The sequence below is a fragment of the Taeniopygia guttata genome, chromosome 5, assembly GCF_048771995.1.
Source record: "Taeniopygia guttata chromosome 5, bTaeGut7.mat, whole genome shotgun sequence".
NCBI lineage: Eukaryota > Metazoa > Chordata > Aves > Passeriformes > Estrildidae > Taeniopygia > Taeniopygia guttata.
The window spans coordinates 55,470,613-55,489,684 of NC_133030.1; the positions used below are offsets into that span (position 1 = coordinate 55,470,613).

Genomic DNA, 19,072 nt, shown 5'->3' on the forward strand with positions numbered 1-19,072 from the left:
TCAGTAGCTGCAGGTAAGATTCAAAGCTTGTATCTTTGTTTCTCTTTTTCAGTGGAAAAAACCTCTCTATTCTTTCTTGTTAGTTGAACAGAAAATCTAACTGCAAACTCTAAGCAGATGAGAAATATAAATTGAGCTATAATTTCAAAATAATTTAATTTAAGTGCAGTTATCACTGACAAACTACTTCAAGTTCTCAGAATAGTTCAGGTCCAGGAAGGTAAATTGGTGTTTCATGCTTTGAAAACCTGGCTGTGACTTTGGTGTCTAAGCTGTAGCAGGGATTTTTTGGTGATATTGGCCTTTGGGCTCATCCCAGTTACTTTGAGTTACGTCTGTAGTTTCAAGGGCAGTGGTCTGGGGATGTGGTATTTTACAGCTGTGAAATGTGGGTTTTGTTTGTGTGCAGCACGTGGTGTTACCCCAACAGCTGAGACCCTGCTCGGTCCTCACTTGCTTTCGTGTGAGGCAGCAGAGCTGAGCTCTTACATCAGAGAGGGAAACCTCAGTTACAGAGACTGTTTCCTTCTTGCCGTCTAAGTAGCAACTTTTGATGTGCTTTCAAATCTGTGCTCCTTTTCCCTACTCCTGCTTTCAGAGGTAAAGCCTGAAGGCAGGCTTTGGGCTAAATGCTCCAGTGCTGAAGGAAATTAGTGTTTTGCTGTGTGTTCTAGTGGGAACACAATCCTGGTTTTCCAAGTCTACCATCCAGCCCAGCTGAACTTGCAGACCATTTCTGTGAGCTCCTCTCATGTGGGCAGTTTGCATGTTTGTGTCTAATCTCCCAGCAGCAGTTGGCAAGCTGGCTTGTGTCTGTAAGAACTGCTTGCTGAAAAGCAGTGGCAAATTCAAGCATTCAGGAAATTTGTCCTCATATAAGAGCATGTAATTATCTCATGCCCTGACCTTGCTGGGGGCTGCTGGGCTCCTCAGTTCCTAGTGGGACCATTTATTTTACAATTCTAACAGTCTGTGATGTTTGAATATCTAAAATTTGTATGCAAAAGTTAACAAGCTAAGTCTGAAATTAGGGTTTTGGTTTCTGCAGTGGGAGGGGAAGCTGTGAATGTTACAGCATCACAGTATTCTGCTTATCCTGCTTGTTCAGGAGGAAAGAAGAGCATTTGGAAAGTAGGTGTGACAAAGATAGCACAGTTTATTTATGCAGTAGAGGAACAAGTCATGTTCTTTGTAGCACAGCAGACTAAAGAGGTGTTGGAGCACTGTTTGGAACAGAGGCTTGTGTGTTGTATAATTTTTGTGCCATTCCCCTCAGTGATTTGCACACCCCCTTTGTGTGGCTCGCCTGGCTGCTGGTGGAGCTGTAGCAAGGATGGCTTCGGCTGCTTCAGCCCTCCCATGTGTGTGTCACACATTTGGTCACTCAAGTTTTATTTCTTCCCCCTGTTAAACATGAGAGTGTAACTCCCACCCCAGCCTTGTTAGGGTGTGAGCTGCTGAAGCCGGGGCTCCCCAGGACCAGGCATTGTCACAGGGCAGGAAAACCTCTTTAATGGGGCTGGCTAAACTTTTAAGTTATAGTTAATGTTTTTAACAGTAACTTGTGTTTCCTCCGGCCTTCACGCCCAACCATTAGCCAGGTGTTTTTGTCTCTCAGAGTGGAAAAATAAAAGTAATTTAACTATCCAGCTGGGCCCTCACTGAGGTGCTGGAGAAGGTTGGCCACAATGCCAACTGGGGATCACAGAGGCTGGATGTATGGGTTAAAAGGCTCCTTGTAAAGCTTGGCAAAATACAAGCATTGGAAATGAGATGCCTGTATCTTTCACTATAAATAAATTATGACGTTTAAATTTGGCATGCTATGTGTCTAAAAGCTTTGGTCTGTGTAATTTTCTAAATATATATATATTTAAAATTTATTTTTGTTCCCCCCTTTAATATGACATTGACTTGATTTCTTTGTGACTGCGAGACAGGCCTGACTCTGATCCGCCTTATGCTGTAAACTGTGTTTATGGAGCTAGAATTGGGGTCATTAATTTTCTTTACATCAAAAGAAGTAATTTCTTTTAAATGAGAAGCCTGTTTTACCTAGTAATTCGCTTTAATTGCTTATTTGAAACTTTTGACATCTGATAGCAATTTAAACATTGCCAGATGAGGCTCATGCAGTTGGGACGTGCAGGTGCTTCCTTGTGTGCCCAACTTGGATCAAAGGAGCGAGCCCAGGGATGTGCCTGGTGCAGACGGGGCACCCGGTGCTGGGAGCTGCTGTGTTTTGGGGCTCTTTGAATGGATGCTGTGTGTCAGCCTCAGCAAGTATTTGCTCAGAGGGCTCTCCCTTGGAGAAGTTTCTGAGGAGCACTGAGCACGGTGCTGTTTGTTTTTCTTGGGAGATAGACTTCATGGCCTTTGTTTTATCCGAGGCTAAATAGTGCTTGCAGCACTGAGTCTCTGTGTTTTTTTCTTTAAAGTCTAACCACTAGCACTTTCTGCTGAAGAGATAGAAAAAAGTTTCTAAAATATTAATTGCTCTTTTTTCCCCCCTTCTGACTAATATCTCTTAATTTAGCATTGCCATCTTCTGGGAGGTTTGGTGGGAAAGAATTTTCTTCCTCATGAGGGTAAGCAAATGGTACAACTTCAAAGGCATTTTTAGCAGGATCTAAGCCTCAGTAAAGAGAAGAGACAAAAATGAAACAATGTCTCGCTTCACTTTTTATACTGGTTCACTAATGTGAATCAATTTATTGTTCAGTTAGTGGCAGGAGAAACTTTTCTTAGCATGAGAAGTATTTTTTAAGTCAATAAACAATAATTTAGATTATTGCAGAAAGAGCAACTTTGGTTAATAGCTTTTGGTTGTGGAATAATGTGATGCTAGATATACTTACAATGGTTTCTATCAACACTGTGCTGTGTCTCATGAGAGATTAAAACTATTGCTGGAGTAGTCCAACAGCTGAACCTGAGATAAATTCTGTGCTGCTGCTGCAGAAGTTAAGCAGTATTTTAGTACTTTCTGAATTCAAAGCAAAGCACAAATGCCAAGACTTCTTTAAAGAAGAGTTTTATTGATGTGCTTTGTAATTAAAACCAGAATGAGTTTTCTAATAGGACATTCATTTCCTAGAGAGCAATTGCAGCTTGGCATAAAGTAATACATTTTTAAAAACAAGTGCCAATCTGGGGATATCCCCAGCATATGTTGGATGGCTGATTTACCAGCTATGTGTGTCCTACTTACTAACAAGAAAATTAAATATTTTCATTTAAAATAATTATACAAATAAACCTTTGGCTGTGCTGTGATTTCATTAAAACCTTAATTGTTTAGAGAGCTCTATGAGAGTGTGTGAAGTTGGGTCAGCTTTACTGCCTGGTGTTAGTCTTGATAGCAGATTTACGACAGGGCTGGATTTAATCTCTTGAGTAATCTTTACAGTAGCAGGCCTGGGATGGGAGAGCGTTTTTGTGTTTCAGGAGATAGGTAACTCTATCTCTGAAGTGGAAACACAGTGCTGGGTTTTAAAATGTCTCAGCAGCCTTAAAATGAACTAGCCAAGGGCTGGTGGGGAATTGCTCTGTGGAAACAAAATAGGTGTTGCTTTTAAATCAGCGTGTTAGTGTGCACATTGTCACACCTTCACACATGGCTGTGGGCTCAAATCTATTTCTCATTAAAGCAAGTGTAGCAGAAGGGAATATTGCAACCATCTGGGTTGCAAAGATCAGAAATAACAATCCTGTGGGCAGCACCATGTAAACTGGCTTTTATGCCACTTGATTCATCATTTCTGAGGGTAAGGGCAGCAAGATGTTTACCAGGTCATGCATTAATTTTTCAAAATACTTTCAAGTCTAATTTTCCTTGGTTTCTGATGGTGGTATGCCTTTGAATCAAGTTACAATATTTGTAGGTTCAGCATCTCAACTAACGTTGTTCCTGAACATGGGAAACACAGGTTTTATAGATGTCTCCAAAGGAGAGTTAATTAGAAGAATGAGCAGTTATCAAGAGCACTGCAGCTCCACTGTTTAATTCTGATTATAATTTTCATGCTGGGTCTAATACAAATGAATTCACTTCTGGTTTATTAATCCACTGTGGGCCTGTTAGGGTATAAAGCAGGAAAAATGCTGAGAGTTACCAGAACAGATTTAAAGCACTTTTGTGAGTGGAGAGTAAATCAGAGAACTTTTTTTTCCCCTCTCCTTTTTATCTTTCTGCACTCCTTTAACTGACTATGTTTCTTCCCCCTTTCTTCACTTCTTTAGGACCCACGATTATCAGCTTTAATTTTTGACAAGCTTCAAGTGCCTGACTATTTACAGAAAAACAGGAATGAAGGAGAGAGCAGATGTGAAACTTGTGCCACTCACTTGAATCAGCTGAAGCAGGAAGCCATTCAGATGATGCACACCCTCAGCCAAACCAGCTACCCAGAGATGCCCGACCTCCCGCCCGGCGCCGGGGCACTGACCAGCATGGTACCCAGGATGGTCACTGTCTCTTCCCAGAGGGACCTGCCCCTCATTGCTGGGCAGGTGGGCAGGCAGCCTGGAAAGTCGCCCAATCTCTTCTCTGCTGCAGAGAGGAAGAAAGGACTGGGATGGTCTCAAGGTGTGGGCAGCTTTCCCAACTCCAGCGTTCAAGTGACCGTGGCCCCCAGCGGTCTCAGTGGTGCCCTGAGCTCTGTCACCATCCAAGCTCAGCAGTACCTGGAGGGCATGTGGAGTATCTCCAGAGTGAACAGCTTCCTGCCTCAGGCTTGTCTAGTAAGTAGTGATAATTCAGCTGCTTGAGTTTTGTTTGCATGTGTGTGGACATACAGAGAGAGACAGATAAAATTTGAGATTTATACATATTTATCTTTGTGGGGATCAGCTAATGGTATTCAAAGCCGTGTTTCAAGAGCTGAAGAGTTAAAGAGCTTTGGAAGATGTTCTATCAGATGTCACAAGGAATTGGCTTTCTTATCTCACATGGTGAGATCCTTTCCTCAGATGTTTTTGCACCTATTTTAGCTTCATATATGCAGGTGGTTTTATTTGTCTGTCACATACCTGGTAGCTCCTTTAAAAAAACACAAAAGGCCAAGTTTGTCACACATGAAGCTGTGGGATCTTCATGGGATTATATCAAAGGTGAACTTGACCCTCAAGTCTAATGCTGAGCTTCTAATGCTGTGTGCAGTTCAGCAGTTGCTGTTGTGATGCACAGCATTAATCTGCAGCTCAGATGTGTTGCAAAAGAGTTTGCTGCTGAGGAAGGGGCTCAGGAGGTTGCTTCAGAGCCACATGCCTGTAAATGTCACTGCACTTGGATTTTCAGCCTTGATGTTGTTATCCTGTATTGTGTGTGGTGCAGGTTACTTTTAAAAGCAAATGCATTATGTGGCTATCTGTGGAACTGTAGAAGAAGGATACAGTACATGGCTGGTTTTGACTAAGATTTATTCCTGACCAGCTTTCAGGTAGTGAATGAGGGAGTGTCTGTAATAATGAAATGTGTACAATTTGAAATAATGGTTTTCCTTTAAAGATGACATAGCAGATCTTGCAAGATCAGGTGTTTTGGTGCCAAGCAGCTTTACATTTAACATAATGCCTTATGTGCTGTTGTATGTAAACACTACCTAATATTGCTTGGTAGCTTCAGCTGGTTGAGCTCCAAGATCATCAGAGATAAATATTTGAGTGCTGCTGTGTAGCATTACTTTTTCAGTGTTTCCTTCCAGAAAAGGCTTGGAGACTTGATTCCTCCCTTCCATACTTTTCTCTCTTAAGGAAATTTGTGAATTCACATACATTCCACCTCTGAGGGGTTACTGTTTAAATCCACTGAATCTCCACTGACATCAGGTCATTCACTGAAAAAACTGAAAATGGCCCATTCAGCTCTTGATAGTTTATAAGGAATTCTGCTATGAGAGCTTTTCTCTAAAATGTTGCTCCATGCATTAAGGATCAATTTGGCCATGTATGGTATATGATGTTACCTTTAAATTGCCTTCTAAGTTCTTTTTATATCACAGAAATAGAGAAGGAAAAATTGGAAAGCTGCTGGGCTAAGAATCCTGCACTCTGAAAGCAGAAGTATTTCCATTTTTCTGCTCATTCTGTCTGCCCTTATTCTTGTCCTAAATAATTCAGTAACTGCCAGCTGTAGATTTCTTCCTGCTTAACTATGCTGACTGATAGATGTGGTCTTCCCTAACCACTACGCTATTCTAAGATAAAACTGTTGCCTCATTTAACCCCTGTGAAGGAAAAATGTGTATAATGCAGCAGAGCTTAAGTGTGATTTAGAAATGTGCAAAGAAACTCAGTAGCCTGGAAAACAGTGACCTTTAACGAAAGGACAAACACTGTGAGTGTAGGAGGCAGCTTGGATGTGATCCAGTCCTCTGCAAGGATTGTTTAGATTTATAAGCAGTTTTTGGAGGGAAGCTAGTCTTCAGTTGTTTTATCTCTCCTCTCTCTATTTATTTTATTCATTTAAACACAAATGTAGTTACTGAAGACTGTGAGTGCATCTCTTTCCAGATGGTGTTTCTTGTGTCTGTCGGAATTCTTCCACTGCCTTTTGTATTGTGAAGAGCCTTGTGTCTGATGAAGTTGTTTGGGTGGGTGAGGCAGAAAGTGCTTCCCCTACGCTCTTCCCCTGAGGAATCACAGGTGTTGAAGGAAACAGGACTGGAGAGATTTCAGGAAACAGCCAGTCTAGCCCTTGTCTAGGATAGTATCCACTGCAGGACATTCTTGTCCAATGCTTATCTTACATAATTGTACAATTTTTCAAAGACTGGGATTTTCCGAGTTCTATTGATTCTCACATCTGAACTTCCTTCCCTATTAGAAAAGTTTATTTGATTTATTTACATTTTTTTTTTTTTTACTGGTTAGAAAGGTAATTTTGTCTTTTCTTTCCCGAAGTTAGAAACAGGGTTTAGGTTTCAGATTAACCCAGAAGAGAACTGTTGATTTACATACTTTTAGTGATGTGTGTCTTTAGTAATACTTCCTGTCTTGTGGTGCAAAGCTGGTCTGGCTAGAGGAATTCTGGAGCAAGAACCACTGCAGTAGAAAGAACAGCATTGAATGTACTATTTATTTAAGTGTGACTGGATTTTGAAGACTTCAGCCCCCATTTAGGCAACATACTGCACAAATACAGAAGAAAAAGATGGCTCTTTTCCCAGGGAGTTTCCACTCTTGGTTGTGACACCAGTTATTTTGACCACCCTGTAAATACTCCTGTTTCACTGGGAATCTGTACTTACTTACACCTTTTTTCCTTACCAAAGGGTTCTTGAAACAGGTGCTGAACTCCCTGGTGGGAGGCTTCTACTCAATGCCTGCCCTCCCACTGCTGCATATGAAGTGGGCATGATTAATTTTACAAATTTGGGAAGACAAAAGTAAAGGCTGGGGTTCATCTCAAGTATTTTTAATTATCAAAACCCCAGGTATTTATTATAACAATTACTGAGGCTTCCTTTGTGTCTGTAGAAGACCAACAGGCACTTCAAAGAGTTGCTTTGTCCTTCTCGCCTTGGGTGTCTCTCTTGGCCTGCCTTGTCCACCAAGGGTGCTGGTAGAGCCCAGGCAGGTTGTGTGGAGCAAATCCTATTTTGGATGCAGCCTACTGTGTCCCCAGTTCTTTCTGGGTGTGAAAATACACCCCAGTGTCCATCTGCCAAGCCTCAGGAGACCTTGCAGCTGTACACATTTCTCCAGGATCTGTATTTTTTATTCATGGTTAGTTCTAATAGCAGCAGTAGTGGAATTGTCTGTGGAGAGATGGAGAGGAAAAAAATATTTTTGATTTCTGCTGCTCTCATCTCCCTCCCCAAACTCGCATGTATTACCTCGTTATGTCACTTATGGTTGTGAAAACACTTCTGGGCTGAACGTTGGGGGTCAGAAGTGCAGGACATCGTAAATTTTTAATATGTGTTTGGAGTTCAAGTGTGAAAAATCCATTATATAGATTATAAATTTTTTGAACAGGAACGTGTGTTTGAAGTGTAATGTGTGCGCTGCTCGAATGAAAATAATAACCATGGGCTTTGGGAGCTGTAAAGAGGAACAGTAATTAAGGATCTGGAGGAAGGTTCAGGGAGGGGAAGACTAGGATTGCAACCAAGGTGCAAAAGGTGAAGATGTAATCAGCTGCTTTACCCAAGTGGCCTGTTGTGAAAAATTACAAAAAATAATCACTAGTAGCAGTGATAAGTTGTCTGAGCAGACAGTGAACACAGTGGAGGGGAGAGAGCTGGTATAACTCTGGGTAAAGCAGCTGATTTGTGCTGGACACCCAACAACTGTAATTAATAAATAGTTTTATATTGATGTTTTCAGTTCTTGACCTGACAAGTGACTATAAGGTTACTACTCAAATGAAAAAAAATCCATTAGCAGTGCTCAGCACTGCCACCCAGTTTAATGCAAAAGGAGAGGACTAAGGGGAGTTTGGGCTTCTCAGATGTGTTGGAATCTGGCTGAGAGACAGAACATTAAAACCACTGAAAATACCACTGAAAATTTCTAATGCCTATTAGAAATATCTGCATTTATTTTGTATTGTAGAAAGAAAGAGGTCTTACTGTATATTTTAAATTGACCGTGTTAATATGCAGTGTTATGTACTGCATAAAAGTGCTAAGGTAGCCATGCCGTGTGCTATAAAGACATCTCAGTGAAATAGAGCTTATTTGCAAATTGCTTTTTCTTTCATCTTACACCAAATGAAATCCTCGTCACACTGTATTTCTTACTTGAATATATACAGTTGGCACTGGTTATAAGGCAAAACATTGTGGCTCCTTGAACGCTTACCAGTTTGTAAGTGGATTTAAAAATATATTAAAAATGAACCATTAAGAAATTGAAAAAGTTGGAGCACTAAAAAATTTGAACTGCCTTAAGTAAAACTTTTAAAGCCTATATATGCAAAATTGTAAAATTATCAAATGTATGTTCCTGAGAGTATTCACAAATTTAAATTTAGTATGAGCTTATTGCTTGGGTCTGTGAAGTTCAGAGAGGGAGGATTCACCCACAGGACAGCACATGTAAATGGGTGCATAGACTCTAAAGTTAAAGAAGTTACGTTTATTTGTCTTACATGAAAAACCTATGAGTTATTTTAGTCACAATTCAAGCTTTCCTCTAGTTTGAGTAAGTCTTCTGCTTACCCTAATCTAAACCAGATGGTTTTGCCTGAGAGTAGTTCAGCCTCTGTTGACTTTCTTTAAAGCCTCTTTGTTTGTTTATAACAAGGGTGACTTACATTTTGTTTAAAAGATGAAATAAAAAGCTGACTGTGGAAAACAGAACAATGACAAGATTTACTTTCCTGCATTTACTTTTTTACTTTGATAAATGTCATGCCAAATGGATTTTTAAATTAATTTTTAAAACTCTACTTGATAGCTTTCTCAGTGACCTTTTATTAATACAATGTGGGAAATATATTTTGTAATGAAACAATTAAAATACAGTGCATTGACCATAAATCTTGTCCGTGAGACATATGGATGTCTTTGAGCTTTGGGACATTTCTCAGACTCCACGTATAACATCTTGATCCTCAAGAAGTCAATGTTAGACAGATGGTGAGGCAGGGACTGCACAGAGGCATTTGTGTTTCCTTTTCAGCTCCAGTAGTGTTGGTGTCACTGCTTTTGTAGAGGAAGTACATAAAGGAAAAAAGGGTGGAAAAAAATATTAATTTTCAAAGTTAGTGTTGGTCACCCTTCATAACAAGTCTCAACAGCAGAAGGAAACCTTTTGGTCCAGATTCCTAAATGCTTTCTCATACTAACCTAATTTATGCTCCCATGGAAAAGACCTTTGCTGTGACTGCTGCACCTCTGGGCAGTCATGCCTTGCTTGGAGCTTTGCTGCCTTGGCACACACAGAGGGAGGACAGCACTGCCACTGTCACTGAGACCCTGCCCCAGCAGCCAGGGAGCAGACTGGCTTGGAAGGAGTGGGCTGGGAATTCAGCCTTAAACGTGCAGCTGGAAGCACAGCCCTGTGTGTACTGATGGGACCTTTGTGCTCTCTTATTCTGAATTGTCCCCAATGTAGGTGCTGAAGGTGAAAACGAGGTTACTTTTTAACGTATTTCCAGGTATCAGAGTGATACAGAAAAAAATATTAAGAGTTAACAGAAAGGTTATTTGCTACAAGATGGAAATGAGCCTTTTCTTGGTGAGGGTGTGTGGATTGCATTTCTTTTTATTGTGTTTGACACTTCCACCATAGCATTGGCTTTACAGTTGTGGGACAGGGTAACTATTTGAGGACTCAGATCTTCCTGTGGCTCAAATTACCACCTGAAACCAGTTCTTTTGATCTTTCACCCCTCCAGGCTAAGCAGTTGTTATTACAGCTCTCATGAGGAAACAAGTCCATACTTGCCTCTGTTGACAATTGAAGTCAACAGGCAATAATAAGGAATGTTTGCCCAGACTTCACCTGTAACTCATCAGAGATAGATTTAAGACAAGCAGACTTTAGAGATTATGTGGAAATGATAATCTACTGGATTTACCTTTGGCCCACAGTTCATTCTCTCATCTGGCAAGTGTATCATAAACTACACTAAATACCCCAAATACTTAAATTTTCTACTTTTGCCTTTCAACTTGTTTCTTTGGCCTTTTCTGTTCATTTTGCTCTCTTCAGTGTCTTTTGCTTCCTGCTGGTCCATTTATACTCTGAATTTACTCCACTATAAATCCTCTGGTGAGCTGGTAATCAGTGCATGCCATGCTACCCCAGCACTAGAAATTGCCATACAGGGAAGGTTCATACTTTTTGGCTGAAGCTCAGAAGTGGTGTCATCCAATATTTGAGAAAGAGCAGCTTTTATAAGACTACTGTTGCATAGGCTACGTGGGTTAAGGGTGGGCTGCAGATGCATAATACTCTTTGGCTTCAGAAGTTAGTGCAGCAGAGAAACCAAATAAATTCAGGCTGAGCTCAGACCTCAGTCGTGTGCAGGTGAGTGGAGGGGAAAGTGGAAAGTCTTGCAGTGGTGTGTGTATAGTACATGAAAGGAACTGATTTGTGGAGCTGAATGCAGGTAGGATTGCCCAGTTGTGTAGAATAGTATTTGAACATCATCTTTTTTTTCTTTTTTTTTTTTTTTTTTTAAATGTGCTTTGAATTCAACATTTTCTCAGAGGCTGTTTATTCTGGATGAGGGTGTGGGCCCTTGGATGGTTGAGCTGTGCAATGTGAGCATTGGTGAAAGCATCTCCTGTTTTGTGGCATGAGCAGCTGAGCATGGGACAAAAATTGGTGCTCTTTGTTAGTTGCAGCTAGATTTGCTGAAGTGCCCTGCCTGGTAGCTTCTGACAGGAGGTTTAAAAAGCATAAATAGAAAATGATGTATCTATTTTTGTGTTTCAGCACTTAGGAGAGAATTTATGATGTATGGATAGAGTTCATAGATATTTCAAGCATTTCATATGTGTGTGTTTAATGGAATGGATTGCCACTTTAGTGAACATAGCATCAAATCAGCTCTGTTAATTGAAAAAGATTTTTCACATTATTGCTAATGATGTGACACAGTTTTGTTAGAGATGGTGCATAAAATAGCTCTACTTCAAGTGACATTAATGTATGCATTTAAATTCCTTTTTTCCCATTTACGTGCATTATTGATTTTATTTCATTGTTGAGCAGCTAATGGATTTATAATTTGAATACAGTCACTGTAATCAATGATGGGATTACTAGACTTATAAATAGAACTTTAAAACTGTGATGAGATAATTTCACAGTGACATTACAGAGAGTGGGCTACCCAACCAGGAAGACTAAGTGGACGAGGTCCTCCAAAGGCAGATAAGAACAACCTCACGTTTAGAAGTCCTGGTCCTCATGAGGGGCTTCAGAGCTGGAGGAGGGACAACAGAGCAGGGCATAAGCAATGTGGGCTGTCTTAATGATAATTTTCTTCTCCAAATGACAGAAGGGCCAGTGAGGAGAGATACTATGCTGGACCTTGGATGTGATCAGTGATGCAGAGTCTACTTGGAGCCCTGTAGCCAGTGGTGTTCCCCAGGGGTCTGTGCTGATTCCAGTTTGGTTCATTGTATTCATCAGTGCCCTGGATGGAGTTGTCTGTGCATAGCCTTGGGAAGTTTGCTGAGGAGGAATGGCTGGTACCACAAAGTGCTGTGCCATCCAGCCAGACCTGGACAGGCTGGAGATGTGGACAGACAGGAACATAATGTAATTAAACCAAAGCAACTGCAGGGTTCTGCAGCTGGAGAGGTTTAACCCCATGTACCAGTATAGAACGGGGGCTGACCTACAGGAAAAAGCTCTGGGAGTCCTGGCAGACAGCAAGTTAACCATGAGCCAGCACTGCCCTTGTGAATAAGAAGGCCAATGGTATTCAAGGCTGCATTAGGAAGAGCATTGCCAGCAGGTCAAGGGAGGTGATCGTGCACCTCTGCTCAGCCCTGGTTGAGACAACTCTGGAGTGCTATGTCCAGTTCTGAGCTCCTCTGTTCAAGAAGGACACAGAGCTCCTGGAGAGTGTCCCATGGAGGGGCTATGAAGATGATGAGGGAACTGGAGCATCTCTCTTATGAGGAAAGGCTGGGGGAGATGGGCCTGTTTAGCCTGGAAAAGAGACAACTGAGTTAATTCTTCTGAATTTGCATGGCTGCGACTATTTCAAATCTGAATGAGTTTGTTCTTTTGTGATACTTTCTGCGAAGGAAGAATTTGAAAGGTGCTATAGGCATGAATCTGTTGCTGTGTTTTCAGTGTTGTTGGGCAAAGATAATGGATCTGCCATTCAAAACTGTCTTTTTGTTCTTCTCCAAAAAAAGGTGATGAAGTTGTGCAAGGTGATGAAGTTGTACAAGGCTGTTTTAGGGGTCAGGTGGCAGTGCAAGGATAAGGAAGGGGAGAGTGGCCCTTGTGATGCCTGGCTTGGGAAGGGTCTGGGTTAATGCAAGATAGCTGTGTGGACATCACCTTGAGTCCTGTCAGCCTCTCCCGATGACTCTGAAGTACTGATGGGGGATGCATGAATAGCACAACCTCCTCTTGCTAGTTACGCTGAGATTCTCTTGAAAAGATTGAATGGGAATGATAAGAACATTACTAATATCCTGCTGAGTCTCAGCTGCAGCCTGTTTAGCCCAGGGCTGTCTCCAGCAGTGAAGCTGGAAATGGTATTTAGGGAGAGCTGTGGAGCCTGGCTGCTTTCTGCAGTCTGCTCATACTCCCCAGCATGCCCAGTTGGAGAATTCACAGGGACACATACCTGTCTGTTCCCTTTAGGATCTGTTTAGGGACCTGCTGTTCAGGAATTTATCCAACCCCTCTCTGACCCTGAAACACTCTCTAACTCCACAGCTTCTGTATGCCAGCAGGTTCCATGAGTTCACTACCCCAGTGCAAAGAAGTATTTGCTTTCATTCAATTTATTCAGTACCTCCATGACTTTGCAAACCTCAGTCAGGCTGTCCTCAATCTTCCCTTCTCCAAGCAAGAGAAGGCTCACAGTCTGTTTTATCTCTCCTTCTGGAGCAGCTGCTTTGCACAGTCACACTTGGGAATTTCTTCTGGAATTCCTTATTAATGGTATTTTGTTACTTGAAAGAGCTTTGGGACATCTGATGGCTTGCAGATTTCAGTCTAGTCATGGTGAATCATGTCTGGGTTACATGGCCCTGACACTGGGAGAAAACAGAGGGGTCAGCAGGAATACCCCCAAAAAAAGAGTGTCATCTGCACAGCTCTATCCCTAATTTGGGACCTTGGTGTCCTTCAACAATGATACCAATGATCACAGCTGTCCTTGTCTTTGCAAACTTAATGCTGCTTCGTGAGCTTGCCTGTAACTGAACCTTGGTCTCTAAATATGGGTGTAATAAAGAGCCAGTTTTCCCTTCAGATAATGAGGGCTTGTACCTCTTCAAGTGGGTGCCTTCCATGTGGTAGCTGTCAGGCAAATTGATCCCAAGGGATGCTCTTTTTAAATCAGTTACATCTAATATATAAGCAGTTCAAGTGTGATTGAGATAGAAATTAGGTATGACAATCTCCGTCCACCTTTGCTTTATTTGATGACATTGTATGTCAATCATTATAACAATACAGTGATTTTAATGAAATTGGGAACATGGTAATTTCTTTTGCTGAATAGAGGCTAATCAAGATACGGTGAGATTTTTGTTGAGTTGCCCAAATCATTGAGAAGTGCTGTTGTAGAGTCAGGAAGGTGAAACAAGTTCTCTTATTTCAAAGCTCTGCATGTCCCCTGTGTTTAGTGGCTGTTAGAAACACATCTGGCCCATGGAAGTCAGTCCTAATGGAAAAGCATTTGTCTTCTTGTAGGAAACCCAGTCCTAAAATGACAGAAATTTGCATTATTATGAACCTGCTAATGAATTCCTTTGCTTGCTCTTATCAGCCTTTGACAAAAAGCAGGGATTTTTCTTGTATATTTGTCCATTTGAATAAATACCCAGGGAAGTACACAGCTAGATTTTTTGGTTTTGGAGGCTGTAGCTATTGTAATAGAAGTCAACAGGGAGGGCTCTGGGCAACACTTTCTGATGCTTGCCTAGAGGCATTGGAAGAAACAGTTCCTCTAGCCTGGCTGTTTTAAATGCACTGCACGTGAAGAATCCTGATTTGAGAATGTTAATGTGCAGCAGGATCTGTGTCCTTGTTGGTAGCTCATTTCATGCCCTCCTGACTTTCCAGGGGGTGGGTTTACATGTGCAGATAGGAAGGTGTTGTTCATGTGACTGGCAGTCAGATTGCTGTGAAGAAGGAAAGAAAAAAAGAGCATTTCTCACTGTGTCTTTGGTATGGGTACCCTGAATGGCTGAAATGTGAAGGAATTGGTCTGTCACTGTCTGCTGACATCTTTGCACAACCAGAGTCCTGCCTGCAGAGATTGCCCACATTCTCAATCTGAAGGAAGGAAAGAATGACGTTTCATTTTGTAGATTGATGCCTGCCCAAAACCCTAATCCATTTTTGCAGGACCAAATAGCATGGTTTAGGAGAGATCTGGGTCAGATTGAAATCAAAGCCCTTAGTCAGAAGGCAGAAGCTGCTGATTCTCCATCCTGGCAATGCCAATGATGCCCATGCTGGATGTAGCTGGGTGTGTGCCCTGCCCAAAAGGTTGAGGTCCTTTCTTCATGGAGCACAGACTGCTAGTGATTTTTGGTGGTAAAGATCCAAACCTTAAACATGCTTTAGAAATTCAGATATTATTTCCTACAGCAAGCATTCTGAGGTTGCCTTCGGATCGCCTATATCACTTTCCAGTCTGTGACAGCAGATGGGCCTCCTATTTTCTATTTAATTCTACTTCTGTATAATTTTTCTCCTTCTGCCTCATCTTCAGAGATTGATCATAAGCCAAGGCATTAGCAACTCTTGTAGCTGAAAAACCTTCTTTGAGAGAAGGGATATTATGCTCTGCATTTGATTTACTTTGAACACAAGATTCATATAAAAGTCTGAAACTACAGGTTTAGGCATTCCCGTTACCACATTGCAGCTGCAGGTTATAAATGACTACAGTAGTGTATTGAAGTTATAAAATGCCCTGCTTATTTTATAACGAGCCCTGGCAGAAACAATGCCAAGTGGCAGTAAAAAGTTTATCCAGAACACGTTTCACTTCAGCCTGGCATATGCTGCCCTGTTAAGTTTATGTGGTGCTCGTCAGTCAGGAGGAGACGTTTCTCACAGGAGGTGCGTGCAGGACCTCCCCAGCCCTATGGGAAAGAAGGGTTTGCAGTGTGAGCCTTACCCAGCTCGAGATTTACGTCACGTTTGTTCCACTCGGTGGTAGTAGGTCGTAAGAGTCTTTGCATGAATCATTTAGGTGGAAAATTGTTGTTTTATCATATATAAACAGTAGGTTTAATATTTTGCAAAATCATGTCATCAAGCAGTTTTAACAATTTAATTGACTGTGACGTTCTAGTCAGAAAGGGGAAAACAGTAAATTAGAGCAAATTCTCAAAGTCCTCTGTCTGCCTGCTAGTCCAAAAGGGGTGAAAAAAGTTAGAAAAAATTAGGGGAAAAAATCACCAATACAGACTCAGGCTGTCCCAGAGCACTGTGTTTCACCTGCACTGCCCTGTTAAGTGTTTTCGTTATGGGACCAATTTTTTGAAGTAAAATAAATTACATTGAATTGTGATTCTGATACAGAGATGTGTGTCAGATTCATAGAGGCTCTTTTAATTTTCTTAATTCCCTCATTAGTGATTCTGTTCTCAATACTCTTTTGCAGCTCTATCCAACCTTCTGATTTTCTTCTGCCATGACAGTATTATCCTGGGACTGATCTATTTTTCTATAGGATTTTATAGTCCCATGTTTTTCTTTCCCATTGCCAGATACATATTTTGCATGCATTTCAGAGACCAAGTGGCATGACCTCGTTTGGCTTTTTTGGATTCCTGGACATTCTCTGGACAAAGGTCAATGTCCAGAGAGTGGAAATACTCAGAAAACTGGAAACATTATGGCTTAGTTTTTGGCTCTGCACTTCAAATGTGTAAAGAGAGAGTTAGAATTGTAATTGTCCTTTGGATGGTAATGGCCCAACAGAGTCCTGTGGATCTGGAAATTTAATCTAGGGCCAACTTCTTTATAGTGTAATTTTGGACTAGTCTGACTTGCTTAAGCCTGGGCAGATGTTTCCTGCCATCTAGTCACAACAGTGAGCTTGTGTGCTGGGAATCAGGGATAGGACAGGGGGTGCCCCCGTTCTGCCCAGACCACTTCCACCTCCATAGCCTGAGGATGTCAGGTCACCTCCATCTCGTCCTGCCCTTTTCCCCAGCCTTTGGCCCTCTTAGCTGGGAACAACCGATGCTGTAACTGCTTGTTGTGGCCTTGCCAGCTTCAACTGTGTGTGTGGGTGCTGCCAGCTGGGAATGCAGTATGGCTGACCTGCCCCATGTCCTCAGGATGGGTGCTGGGACCTGGTCCCAAAACCCTCCTGTCCATGGCACAGGCACTGACATGAAGCATCAAGACATTGCTCATTCCTGCATGTGCAAAATGCTTGGTGTGACATTTTCAAATGTCATCCTTGCTGTGTTCTTACTGGTGCCAGTTTTCATGTGGTTTTGGAAAAAGTTGAGGAAAGGGGTTTTACAGAGCAGTTTTAGAAAACCTTCTTGTGAGGTTTAGCATCATTCCAAAGGGTTTTTGGTTTTTTCCAATGGCTTTTGTCTAGCAAATATTTTCTTAGAAAATTGAAATAAACATTACTCTTTGGATGTGGAGCCCTATGATATTTAAATATTCAGTACAGTCAGTAACACTTTATAGTGACAAAGTTGTGCTTTCTGCATTTGATCATTAATGATTTATGAAAATTCATTTAATGGAGAACAGTTCCCTCTCAGCTGCAGTCTGAGGCCTTCTCTCTGTGCAGACTTGAATGCTTGGAAAAGTCAAAGGTTGCTCAAATTCTTCTAAAGAATTCTGTTTTCCACACACAGTCTTCAGAAAAATATTTGTTGAGGGAAGTACATGTAGTTAAAAAAAAAAAAAATGCCCCTTGCTTTTTATGTGGTTTGGCAAACTGGAGTGTCCAGGCCCAGGAGGGTTCCATTACTTGCCTTTAGTTTTCTTGCCTCGGGGTAAATGACCTGGACCTGACAAATTTCCTCATACCTGAGCCTGCCTCATCACCTGAGAGATGTAGTTTCTCAGGGAGAGCTGCATATGGCAGTGCTGGAAAATCCTGCCACCTTTGGATGGTGCAAACAGTCCTTGAAATGAATCCTAAACTTGGAAGAACTTTTGTTGTTTTTCAGCTTCTATCGTGCAGCAAAACTGATGTTACCTCTGTGTTTGATATTAATTGGGTAGTTGAAGACAATGAAAATGATACAGATTGTCTTCTGCAGTAGTCTGATTATTTTATCTTGTATATCTTCATTTTTTGTACCTTCAGTGCCTTCTTATTGGCTTCCCCTCATCCTCTTTTTATGTTCACACTAAACTTACAGAATAAAGAATAAAACTTACAGAAAAAGAAATAACAGTTTGAGTTTTCAAATGTATTTAATGTGATAGTAGCAATTTATCCAACTTAGTACGTTGGTTTAGAAAGTATATTAACCATCTGCCATCTGAAATACCAGGTTTGATTTGGGTATTTCAAGTTACATGCCTGATATGTCCACAAACATCAGTCGCTTAGAAATGTAGGCTTTTAACTTCTCATAGAAATAAAAAAGTGGTGTAAAAGCAATGTGTGTTATATTTTTAAGCGTGAATAGCTTTTACAGGAATTGATCTATTAACAGATTCCAGTCAGTTCTAACAAGTCTGTTACACATTGCTGTAAAATGTAATGAAGTTTTGTGCTAACTGTAAGGATTTCATACTTAGCTTTAGATCATGTCATCATTTCAATTATACATTAATCAGTGTGATTGGTTAGAAACATGTTGCTGTTCCTGTCTTTTTTTTTAAATGTTACTTGAACACTATTTTCCTTGTGGAAAGGTCTTTTGTTTAGTATAGCCCCTGTTCAAAGTGAGTGAAAAAATATGTCATGGGAATTTGACTTGAGCATGTAATTTTTAATCTGAGGCAGCAGCTTCTGTGGGAGAGGGTTATGGTTGTCTCCTGGACAGAACATGGAGGACTTTTCAGGTAGGTTGCAGGTTGGGTCCTCCTCTTGCTGGCCATCATGTCACTGCTGCTGAGCATGGCAGTCCCTGGTGGGCCACTCTGTAGGCCCCATGTGCTGGCTCCAGAGGCTGTGGTGTAGATTGTTTGTAAATTGCTGAATCCATATGAGCTGCACTTGCTGTCAGCGCTTTGTGTCAGTTCATGTAACTCTGAATTTCAGATGTCACACTGGATTTTACCCACCTACATGTTGTTCCACGTGCCATATTCTTTCTGTGACTGGTACAGGTCAGGAGCACACATTGGTTGCTTCAGTGCATTAATGATCAAATACCTGCTTTATCGACCCCCTCAAGGTTCATTACTCCATCGCTTAGTTATAAGCAATTAACCACATGAGTGGATCTGATTCTTTTCCAAGCTTCTCTGT

At 41.3% G+C, this 19,072-nt stretch overlaps 1 protein-coding gene across 5 annotated transcripts in view; it reads left to right on the plus strand.

Moving 5' to 3' along the window:
• KIF26A (kinesin family member 26A) overlaps positions 1 to 19,072 on the plus strand; it is a 96,244-nt gene that overhangs the window by 28,716 nt on the left and 48,456 nt on the right. For all 5 annotated transcript variants that reach the window (XM_072930469.1, XM_072930470.1, XM_041716319.2 and 2 more), the window contains one exon: positions 4,243 to 4,743. In XM_072930469.1, coding sequence (XP_072786570.1) covers positions 4,243 to 4,743 — 501 coding nt within the window. The remainder of the gene's footprint in view (positions 1 to 4,242; positions 4,744 to 19,072) is intronic.